Source organism: Equus quagga, chromosome 3, assembly GCF_021613505.1.
Source record: "Equus quagga isolate Etosha38 chromosome 3, UCLA_HA_Equagga_1.0, whole genome shotgun sequence".
Taxonomy (NCBI): domain Eukaryota; kingdom Metazoa; phylum Chordata; class Mammalia; order Perissodactyla; family Equidae; genus Equus; species Equus quagga.
Genome location: NC_060269.1, coordinates 1869107 through 1881122, shown reverse-complemented (window position 1 = coordinate 1881122; position 12016 = coordinate 1869107). Strand labels below are relative to the sequence as shown.

At 50.4% G+C, this 12016-nt stretch overlaps 1 protein-coding gene across 3 annotated transcripts in view; it reads right to left on the bottom strand.

Annotated features, from left to right (window-relative positions):
* NPNT (nephronectin) overlaps window positions 1-8732 on the bottom strand; it is a 75577-nt gene extending 66845 nt beyond the window's left edge. The window contains exons 1-2 of one of the 3 annotated variants that reach the window (XM_046656272.1): window positions 8385-8732; window positions 6334-6434 (exon numbers count right to left, since the gene is read on the bottom strand). In XM_046656272.1, the coding sequence (XP_046512228.1) occupies window positions 6334-6434; window positions 8385-8455 (172 nt within the window). In that variant the 5' untranslated portion in view covers window positions 8456-8732. The remainder of the gene's footprint in view (window positions 1-6333; window positions 6435-8384) is intronic. The other 2 variants (XM_046656273.1, XM_046656274.1) reach the window with 2 other exon arrangements.
* Window positions 8733-12016: the final 3284 nt, after the last annotated feature.

Here is a 12016-nt window from a genome sequence, read left to right as displayed (position 1 = left end):
CACACACACACACACACACAGACATGGGACAGGACATGAGTTCTACAGATAACCCCACACACACAGAAACACGGGACACGACACCCGCTAGAGCAGGGAGAAAGCACACCTACACTTCGGGAAGCTCATGGACAGGTTTCCCAGTAGCAAGTGCAGCGCTGTTTCAGGGGCCAGAGCGGCTCCTTGGTCCCAGCGCGGGCGTGTGGGGGCACCTGCCTGCAGCCCGTCCTGTGGCAGGTGTCCGAGGGCAGACCCAGGGGCTGAACTCACAGCGACTACAGTGCCTCCCTTCACTTGGCCTGACCTCGCAGATTGAGAAGTACTGAAATTTCTAATCCATAAAGGTTAAGACCTGCCCACATTAACTTTATGAGGGGCTCTCAGGAAATCTGTAGATCTTAACAGTATTACATAAGGATAAGTTCTAATGCGGGAAAAGAATGAAGGAACCAGCTAATTTCTGTGAAACTTAACTTTCAAGACACATACTCAAAAACTGCCTGTTTGAAAGGTCAAACTTCAACACAGAGTTTAGTGTGGAATCTGCATTCCAAGACCACTTGAAGAGACCCAAAGTACATGGTGTTCTCAAATACCATGTTCACGGAAAGCAGTGTTTGAAAAATCTTAGCGAAAAACTTCACTTCTTAAGGATCTGGAGATTCAGGTTTAGTTCTGAAACTGGTTAGAAAATCGCCCACTGCTTTGCTCTTCTTCCTGCCTCAAAAAAAGAACCAGGCTCTGCATTCTCACCCCAAAAATCAGAGGAGGAAACTACTCCCCATTAAGACGGTGAAGCGGCCCAGCTCCATGTCGCTGGCCCCAGGACCTGCTGGCAGCCTTCGAGGTGGCTCTGGGCAGCACAACCCACCTTGAGACCCCCAGTCACTCCTGGAGCATGGGATGTACGGGCATCAAGGAGCTTTATCTACACAGCACTAATTTCCGTTCAGCGGAGGCTGACGTGGTCGTTGACTACAAGGGAAGGGCATTGACCGGGAATAACATCTTTTTGGAAGGAACAATATGTGTAGCTTTCAAAGCCGATTCCAATATTTCTTATTTACTCTTGATTAAGAAATTCTAAATAATCAAAAACAGGTGTAATCGGGGCTGGCCTGGTGGCCGAGTGGTTAAGTTCATGCGCTCCGCTGCAGGCAGCCCAGTGTTTCGTTAGTTCAAATCCTGGGCGCGGACATGGCACTGCTCATCAGACCACACTGAGGCAGCGTCCCACACGCCACAACTAGAAGGACCCACAACGAATAATATACAACTATGTACTGGGGGGCTTTGGGGAGAAAAAGGAAAAAAAAAATTAAAAAAAAAAACAGGTGTAATCTATATAATTTTTTGACTAGAGAGAGGAAAACAATCACCAGTCTAGGCAGCAAAAATTAATAAACCATGCTCCATTTACAAGGCTAAGTTTCTGAACCCAGATCTGAGTAAGGAATGAAATACGAAATTTAAATGTTTCACTTATTAAATTGAAATTCTCTGGTTAAACTAATAACCTTTTCATTTGAAAAACAGAAGGAACTAATTCAACAATGTAAGAATGTGCCCATCATTTCTTCCAGTGGTCCACTATCGTAAGCTAGCATACATACTATCCAGCTAAAATTATTTGAGAGCTCCAAAGTAGTTTCAGAATGAATGACTGCTTCTTGGTCCCTATGCAGCAGTAACCTGTGAGCTTATCTAACATCGATAAGAATCCAAAATTTCCCCTTTGCATGGCAATTGTACAGCCATAGCTTTAACTAACTTCAGGGAGGGAGTGGGAGGAAATGAGGTTAAGAACTAATGAAGCAAAGGCAAACTCGGGTAGGTTTTACATCTTTCTAAAATTTCCAGAGAAACATAACAAAACATCTACACTTTGCCTGGTCGTCAGGAAAAATGATACAAAACCACCCTAATTCACCCAATTTCCTTCAGAAACCCAAAATGCTCACTGACACCCAAAGAACTCAAAAACTGAATAGCTTTGTGGAAACCTGGAACCAGCAGTGCTTTGAGTTTCTCTTCACACCTCTGCAAAGTGCTCTCAACAGAAACAAGACTGTCCAGCCACACCTGCGGCCAAGGCTCCAAGAACACAAAGACCAGCCCGCAGAAAGACAGCAGCAGGAGCCTATCTGCTCTCTCCCATATCAAGGAATTCCCAGATGGACTTTAGAGCTGCGGCGCAACCTAGAAACCCGCTAGTAAAATAAGAAAACTGCAGCTGAGAAACGTTGAACAGGTAATCAGGTACAAGCGCCACAGCTCGAGTCAGGGTCCCAAGTGGTCTATGCTTTCAGTTAAGTATTGTTTCCAGAGCATTCACAGCTTTTTAAAATAAAATACACAAACCCTGAGAAATCTTCATGACAGAGCTCTCTGCTTGGTAGGAGTAGAGAAATTAAAACAGCTAAAATGAAGTGTGCCATTAACATGATGGAAAAGTTAAGGAATAGAATAAGTACAGAGCAAGAAACAAATATTTCGTGACAATCAGTGATTAAGTTGCTGTGTGCTGTAAATATGTAACCATTGGTGTGTTATGAACACCTTAAGAAAATTTCCCTTTACAACAAAGAGCCACATCAATAGTCAATAAAGGCAAAGCCCAGAGACAACCAGAAAATCACATTTTGAATTCCAGGATGTAGAGATTGTTGACGAGTCAAGAATACAAAACAAAGAATCAAAGGACAAGAGAAGGCAAGGGGTCTTCTAGTGTCTTTGATGAACACACGAACTAGGAAAGCACAAGCTGCCTGTTTCTGGAATAGGTCCTGCTTCCCCGGCTGGTGGGATGCAACGCTGGCATGCAATGCCCCGGGCAGGGTGCAGGAGGACCACTCCTACATCTGTTTGGGGGGCATCTCTGATGCTTCCTCCCTTGGTCCCACAGGGAAGGACAGGAGTGTGGCTGAATGTGGCTTTGTGGCTAGACACAATGAGCCAGGAGCGGCGGCTGAGCCCTCTGTAATGTTCACTGGTCTCTCCAAACAAGTCCATGAAAAGGAGGGTAGCGAGCCAAAATGAAAGGCAGCATGTTTTGTGTAAATACATACATTGGCTCACATGAATATTGAGTCAAAACATCTCACAAATGCTCAACCAAATGGAATCAACACTCACCAAAGGGCCACTGCATGAGGGCATGAGGTCTGATAAATAATATAATGAGGGTCCAGCTCCCCAACTCACACACACATTTAAGAGGTAAACTGGGAGGTGCTGTCTATTGGTGGGGACAGTTTCCTTGTGCTTTGCTGTGCTAACTTGAAGGAAAATTCCAAAGCAAATGATTCAGAAAAACAAGAAAGAGAGCACCTTCGATAAGGAAGGGAGCAGGCTCCTCCTGGGAAAGAGCCCTGAGGGTGTCAAAGGGTCAGAAAGGCAAGAACATTTCCACGTTAAATTTCCCAGAAGCTCTTCAGAATTTTTATAGGTAATCCATTACCAGATGTAACTGTTAAAGGACAGCAAGGCATTTCCCTTGGATAAATATAGTGACAAAGGTTTTAATTTCACAAAAGCTTTCTTGAAAACTAATCAGGAGTTTTCCATTTGTTCCCAGCAAGTCTCTTTTTGGGGCAGTTCTTCCCATTTTGAGCTGACCTCTCACCCCCACATTCCTCCACCTGATTAGAGCAAAACAAAGATGGGGATCTCCAGACTGACAAGGGACCATTGGACTATCTGAGATCCTGGAAAATAAAACACGCACAAGGAAACATTCATCTCTGAACTCATTTTACAACTTTGCCATCTACAAGATTAAAGGTAAAGATCCATCTGGCCCTTTTTAATTTAAAGGCATTTTATTTTATTGCAACACAGAGAACCTTGGAACCGTTTTTTATTTTGGCAATATAAATGCAAAAATACATACATCATGCCTCCAGAAGCAGAGCCTGCCAGCACAGTACGCCCCATCCCACAACACCATCTCAGTAGCCGTATTCCTGTGCATTTCTTTAATTTCACCAAACCCGTATGTAGTATTTACTCTGTGCCAGGAATGGCTGTAAAAGTGCTTTACAAATCACAACTTATTTCAACTTTGCTACAGTCCTATGAGGTATTATACTATCTTAGATCCATTTCAGAGATGAGGAAAATAAAGCACAGAGAGACTGAATGACCTGCTCAAGGTCACACAGCTAATCTGAACCCAGGCAGTCCTTCTCCAGCGTCCACGTTTCCCTCCATTATGCTGCCTCTCAAACCTTCACCAAATTTAAGTCAAGAGAAACTGATTTGTGCAGGTCGTCTTACACATTTTTATAACACGACCCTTTAAATAATTAACTTATGCCATGATGCAGTTTCCTCAGATTCTTGAGGAATAACAAGAAGGAAAAGACAAATATTATCAAATACCATATTTGACCGCTTTGCAATCTTTTGGAAATAAAATACAGGCACAGAAAATAACTTTTAAAAATGTCCTGTATCTGCTGGGAAAGCTACTGTGCAGAAAGCGAAATGCTAGGAAATCACTTAGATGTTTGAATTCTGAAATGTCACGGCAACTTTGAAAGGTCTTTACACTCATGCAGATTCAGGATCACCAGGCTGGAGTATATTAGAGAAAATCTAACTACATGGTACAGGCACATAGGACAGCTCCCACAGGCTCTTTCTGGGGAATTCCACAGTTGATGAACCTCTAAGAGACAGAGGGGGATAGAGGAGTTTCTGCTTGGAATGCTCCTATCACATCTGGCAGAGCGCACATCCACTCTGACGCCTCTGCCGACTCTTGGCGTGCTGCCCGCAGGGAGGGCGCTCCACCATGCGCCGGGCACTCTGCCAGAGCAGCCTGGTCCTGGGAGGGCTGGGCACTGGGCACACTTAAAGCACTTCAGCATTTTCTTTGGGAGTGTCCTGCAAATTAAGGCAGCAAAGGAGGAGGAAACTCTCTCCATTCCTGCACAGGAATGACTCCTATTTTACTGGGTGGGTGTGCGTGTTGGGAGAGGTGAGTTGGGCCAGGAGAAGGGTCTTTTCTTCACCCTCTGATTGTGGTAAGTCTGACTGCTCGTCACATTCCACACCTGTGGGCTCCCACTGTGCAAATACTCTGACCCTGTGGTGTAACGGGCAGAAGACTATACCAGATACCCTTCTTCTTTTTGATCATCTTCCCTTGACAACAACGTTGAGCAGACTAAGCAGTAGGGGCACAGCAGCTGTGCGTAGTTCTTTCGTTTGCTGGAAACTGGATTTACCACCATCACCCTTTACAGTAGGATACAATGGCACAACTGTGCAAAAACCATGGCCCGGTGGCTTGCAGGTAGCAGGCAGACAAACATTGGTCCTCCTTACTTTCCACCCCTAACCAGAACATCAGCCCGCATGTGCAATTACAGAGTTGACCCATCACTGTCGCTCTCCCTTCTTCACAAAGTTCAGGACAGACATCGCCTGCTATTCTCAAAGATTAAAACAGCTGAGAGAACTCCTAACTTCTCTGAACTTAAACTCACTTGATTCCTCACACTACCAACAGAGCTCCGAGGCAGGTTCCTCCCTTCTTAACTACCCTCCTCCAGTCCTCTAAGCCCCTGTCTCATTAGCAGTAAAACACCGGGATCTATGGAGCCAGCTTAGCTCCCATCCTCTCACCAGACACGCCAACCTAGCACTGTAAAGATGCCCCCAAAATTTACTTGATCATTTGGGGATTTTTTTTCAAGGGGGAGTGGGATAAAATTTTGAGGTCCAGATAAAATACTGGGAACAAATTTCTCAAACTTCTGTGATGTGGCTCTGATTTCTACCATTAAAATATCCATTTGTGATCATAGAAAAGGTAAAAATCAGTGTTCTGATTTGACACATTACATGACGTTCACAGAACTCATAGAACGTAAAAATGTTTTTTCAGAGCTGTTCTTTGATTATACCAGGTGGTCCGTTTAGAACACAGTCAATACAATCTCACTTCCAAACAAGATTTACAAATAGGCCACTTTACCCGATAGCTAAGGTAAGGATTTTCTACGTGCTCTCAGAGTCAGAGTTTATTTAGTGTAAATACAGTCTAGACTCCTTATCTTACCCCATCTCAGAACCCAGAGCCAAAAGAGGGAGCCTGATGAGAAAAACAGGAGCTGGAGATACTGGGGACAAAAGCTAAAATGAGCATCCCCGGTGGGTCTCTGTGACTTTCCAAACTGACCCTTCCTGCAGGTGGCTCAGGTTGGAAAGGGGCAGAATAAGGAGTCAGGGGCACCTGAAACCGCCATGTCAGAACCACCCCACCTGGCCTTGCTGGTGGAGAGCCCACCTCCGGGGAGCTGAAGGCCCTGGGACGATACTCACGCTGACACTGTCCCCAGGGACGGCGGACCCAGCCCCAGCAGCAGTCGATCCTCCCACCATAACGGCACAGGCCAACCGACGACACCATCTGCCTGGGCCACCTACCAAACAGAAAGATTCAAAATAAATAAGGGCACTTTTGAAACTAAAAGTAGTTTCCTCTTTGTTATTATTTTAGAAACAAAATTTAAATCACATCCAACAATTTTCTATGAACTCCTTCATGCCTGCAGAAATTTAAGAATAAGACGCTTTTGGGGAAATAGTTCTGCTGTGATCTAATTTCAAATTTCAGACAAACACCCTCCCTCCCCCACAACACACACAGGAGCAGGGACAAAAGGAGGGAGGGGGCATCCTTTCTTAAATGGAAATAGCACCAGCTAAAGCCGAGAATCCTCAAGGCTGCCACCACAGGCTGCTTTCCGAAGCCTGAAACAAAATAGTCTTCAAAGACCCACACCTGTTACTGAAGGGAAAGCCCGCTCTGATTCGTCACAAATTGAAAAGTATTGAATCATATAAGATATGTCAAAGCAGAGAGGAAAAAATTCTGCCTTATATAAAGGGTAGACGTGGGAAGCGGCAGAAAGAGGGAGGTTCCCCCAAAAACTCTGGGACATATGACTCTTTGGCAGAAAAAGTTCCCAGAAAAAAAATTTACTAGAAAAAGAAGTCGAAATGAAAACACGGAGAGTTTAAAACGCAGCTAACATCTCAAGTGTCCTTGTGGTCTGAGACTTTCCCGCATCAGCAATTCAGGTTATCTTCCCTCTAACGTAAATAAGGACTCGAGAGAGTGTTCAACTCCAGGATACCGATTTATCCACCAGATTTCGCTGTGACGCCTTATTTGGTAAATCGTTTCCTTGTTTTCCCCCAGAGGATCAATATTTTAATTGGCTATTTTAGACATCTTTCTAAAGCTACTTTAAAATCGTATGCATAATCACGTGACGTATTTCTTGTTGTCAATGTGCACGCAAGAAACTCACCACATCCCCGAACGCGGGCCAAGTACTGCTTTAATGAAATACCCTCCGGCCGCAGCCACGTTTTCTTAAACTCTCCTAATCTTTTCAACTCCCCTTATCTCTCCCTTCTGCCCCCAAGTCCAAAGTACAAAATAACCCCCAACTTTCTATTTCCTCGACCAGCTGGTAAACAAGCGCCTGCGCTTCTCCTCGGCGCCCCACTGCTCCCCTCGGTTGCCCTCCAGGCACAAGAAAGCCGATCAATCGTGGGGCTGATTCGTTCCAAGACCGCAGGTCAAACAGGTGCGCGCCCTTCCGGGCGGCGCGCGGAGACGCCGGCGGGCGGGGGCGCTGGGGTGGCGCCGAGGGGGCGGCGGAGGCGGTGTGCCCCCGGCTGAAGGCGCTCCCGGCCGCTCCCCTCCGGTTTCTGCGCGAGCTGCCGCGATCCGCGCCCCAGGCGAGTCTGGTCTGTGGTTACGGGGAGCGGGGGTACCTGAGCGCGCCCTCCAGACCGACACCCACACACGCGCACACACTCACACTCACACTCTCTCTCGCCCGGGCGGATCCGGCGGCGGAGAGCAGGCTGAGTGACAGCGGAGCCGGGGCCGGGCGCTGGAACCTGTCGGAGCACGCAGCGGTCGGCTCGCCCCGGGCCCCGGGAGCTGTGCGTGCACGTGCACTCACACACACACGCACTCGCAGCGTTCCCTCCTCTCGGTCCTTATTTTGAGTTCCCCTCCCCGGGGAACACCAGGTGGGGAGGCGGACAGGTCCCTGGAAGCAGGGTCGCTCCCCCCACCTCCGTGCGCACGGGAGGCAGCTCCGAGCCGAGGCCCAGCCCGGCCCCGGGAGGTGTCCCACGAGCGCGGTCTAAGCCCCCGGTGGGAGCTCCCCGGCCAGGGGTCCCGCCGTCACCCCGCTTCAGCGGCCCAGACGCCGGGCTCGCCCCCGTGCCCGGCCCGGCTCCCCACGCCGGGGCCTGGACGGAGAGACGCCCCCGGGCCGCGCAGGCCGGGCAGGCCCAGGACGGCGGGACGGGCGCGGGGAGGGCGGCGGGGCACCGGGCCCACTCACCGCGCGTCGAAGTCGGCGGCGGCGGGCAGGTAGAGCGCGGCGCCCAGCAGCAGCGCCACGAGCAGGTCCATGCGGGCGGCGCGGCCCGGCGGCGCCTCTGCGCGCGGGGCAGCACGCGGTGCGCGGCGCTCGCCCGCTCGGCTCCCGGAGCTGCGGGCGCCGGACCCCGCGGCCACGGGCAGGCGGAGCGCGGAGCGTCCGGAGCGGGTCTGCGGCGCGGCGCCCGGAGCCCCTCCGGTCCCTCCCGGCGAGGGGAGGCGCTGCAGGGGGAGCTGCGCCGCCGCGGGGAGGGAAGGGGAGGGGAGGAGAGAGGGGCGGAGCAGGGGGCCTGGGCTCGCCGCCCTCCTGGCCCCGGCGCGGGGCGAGGCGCGGGGCCCTGGGCGGGGGCGCCGCGGGAAGACGGCCAAGCGGGGCGAGCGCCGGGCCCGGAGGAGAGCGGCGAGGCCGCCCGGCGAGGGGCAGCGGGGCGCTGGGGGGAAGGGGAGACGCAGGAGAGGGGCCCGGGTCGGGGTGCGCGCTCCGCGGGGTCCGCCCCGACAGGTGGGGCCCGCCCCGACAGGTGGTGCCCGGCGCGAGCGCGGCTTTCCCGGGGGGCGCAGGAGCCGCGCAGTGTCTCCATGAGGGAGACCACAGCACGACTTGGACAGAGGAGCGGAGGCGAGCCCCGGGGTTTCTTCTCCCGCAGAGTTGGCAGAGGCAGATGTTTTGCTTTGTAACCAACCGAAAGAAGTGTTCGGCTCTCCGGTCGAGTTTTGGAGGGACGCGCAGGACGCTCCCGCCTCTGCGGGCCCGACCCGCGCGCATCCGAGGGGCCGCCGCGGCGCCGTCCCGGGCGCGTGCCCGCCGGAGAGGGAGGGCTGTTCCGAGGAGGGCCTGGCGGTCCTGGTCTTGCGGGAGGGTTCAGAAACCGCTTGAAGCCGTCACTGCTCTGTAGTTGCGGGCTGAAGTGTATTGTACTAATGGACTGTGTTCAAGTGGAAACACGCGGCGATTACCCTAAAATGCACGTCAAGACATCGGTCACCCTCTTCCCAAACCCTCCCCAAACGACTCCGGGGCCGTGAGCTGCCGTCTCCTGTACCTCTCAGGCCTGCCTCCTATCTCTCTCTTCCCGATCCGTGGCCTCGCCTTTCTCACCACTCCAGGCGTGCCCCTGCCTTAGGCCGGGACGCCTGTTCCCTCTGCCTGAACCTGGACATCTGCGAGCTCGCGTTCTCACTTCCTTCAGTCGTTTCTCAGATGTCACCTCTTGGAGGAGACCAACCATGATCACCCTGTGTAACATTGCGACCCCCACGCTCCCCCTGCCCTTTCTCCGTACCACTCACCGTTCAGTTTCCTGTTTAACCTGCTCCTTTCTTGTTTGTGTCTCCTTTCTGCTAGAATGCAAAGCTGCAAACTCTGCAAGGGCGCGTTCTTTGTTTAGTGCCTAGAACGCTGCCCGGCACCGTCTAAGGTACTCATAAATGTTTACTGAATGGCTTTGTTACATTACAGACCCCCTCCCCCCGTCTTTATATTCTTTTCGAGGTTTCTCAACTTCAAACTTTTAATGGAAAGGTCTGTGGCAGAGTGACCTCACTATCCTGGTCTCTCTTAAAAACAGGAATTTTCTGCACCAATAGGAAAAATAATGGTTTCAACTTAAATGACTCTTTGACTTCCAAGTTGTTTTGTGTTAGCAAAACAAGATTCTATTTTAATCTCAGGAAATATCCATGCCAGTTCAGGCTTGGGGCATTATTTTAGGCAAACAGCTTGGTGTCATCCATTTCAGATCTTTCTAATGAAAGGAGTCCAAAAATGTAGGAGTCAAAATATTTTTTCTAAGGAAAGTCAAATTTTTGTAAGTGTAATGTAGGCTTGGATCCAGGCTCCAGTGGCTACTCCTTAGCCGTTTTGTTTATTGCTTCCTGGATGGGATTTGCAAATAAGCTGCACCAGAGCCATGGATGTTTAGGGAGAGAGGGGCTAACCTTCAGGCTACAACTGGAGATGGAAGGAAAGGAGGGGGAGAGCTGGGTGAAAACAGGGCGAATATCGGGAGCAGAAGTGTAGCGCTCCCATCTGTGTGTCTCTGTTATTTTCTTCCCGTAGCTTTTCTTTGGCCTTGAGAACACTCAGGCATCTTCCTTCTTCGTCTGGACTCTCTTCATTACCCCTCCATCCAAGCTTAGCTGACACTTACCCAGGAAGCATGTTTGATGTTTTGCTTGGCGGAGACTCCTGTGGAATGTGCTTCTGTAACCCTCTGCCCCCACTAGAATAACTTTTTTTTTTTGAGGAAGATTAGTCCTGAGCTAACATCTGCCACCAATCCTCCTCTTTTTGATGAGGAAGACTGGCCCTGAGCTAACATCCATGCCCATCTTCCTCTATTTTATATGGGATGCCTGCCACAGCATGGCTTGACAAGCAGTGTGTAGGTCGCACCCGGGATTTGAACCAGCGAACCCCAGGGCCCCGAAGCAGAACGTGTGAACTTAACCACTGCACCACTGGGCCAGCCCCCTAGAATAACTCTTAATGCATTGTGTTGTCATTGCTTCTCTGCCACTCTGGGCTTCCCAGAGACACTAACTGAAACAATGGCAGGGCAAGGGCAGTTGTCACTACATCCTTGTACCCAGCACAAGGCCTGGCCCAAGACTTAAATTCAGCCAATGTGAAATAGACCCAACTGGATTGGCGTGAGTTCTGCCTGGTGAACTTTAGCATCTCCCTTGAGTGTATCAGTCCCTGTGCATCATGGGATGAGGAGACTAAAGGAATTCCAGGGTCTGACTGGTCAGGATGCTGCAGTGTGACCACCAGTGAGCATTCCAAAAAGAGATGGGGCTCCCATGGGAGCGACAGTTCACGCTCTCAGTCTTAAAAAACAAGAAAGAACCAGAGCAAAACAGCTTGCTTGTAGCAATGTCTGTGCTTTTCCAGTAGGATAACCTTCTGGTTAGGTTTCACGCCGGGCAACAGCACCTTGCAAGCAGCAATCCCAGTTTCCTCACGCACAATGATTATCTATCACGGGTCACAATGTGATACAGACAAACAACAAAATAGAACAAAACGAACACAACTTCAAACACTTGGAAATTAGAAGCTCTTACTTATTTAGTCTTTTTTTCCAACGGATATTTATTGAGGGCCCACGACGGATCGGCTCCTTCTAGGTGCGAGGACTTCAGCTGGGAAGTTGTGCCCTGAAAGAGTTTACTTTGTGGTGACGGCATGAGACCGTCAATGCCACAAAGAGAGGGGGCAGGAAGGATGAGGTGATGGAAGGCGGTGGTGTGATGTTAGCAGTGACTCGTCACCTCCACGGAGGTGACATCTGAGCAGAGATAATGAAGTGAAGGTGTGGGGTGGGGCGGTGTCCAGGCAGAGGGAGAGAAGATGTGTTTTCTCCATCAAGTTCTCATAGTTGGGGTCATGCAAACCGTTAAGCAAGCGCTTGCTCCCCCATTCCATATGCAGTGGTCGCATGGGGACAGGGTTACTGCCTTGGAAACTCCTGGTAAGAAAAGAGAAGGATGAGGAACACACAGCTCCTCATTGGCAGTAACTCTGCCTGGAGGCTGAGCTGGAATCTCGAGGCTTCTCAGCCCTGGTGGTGGGGGACGTGCCTTGGTGCA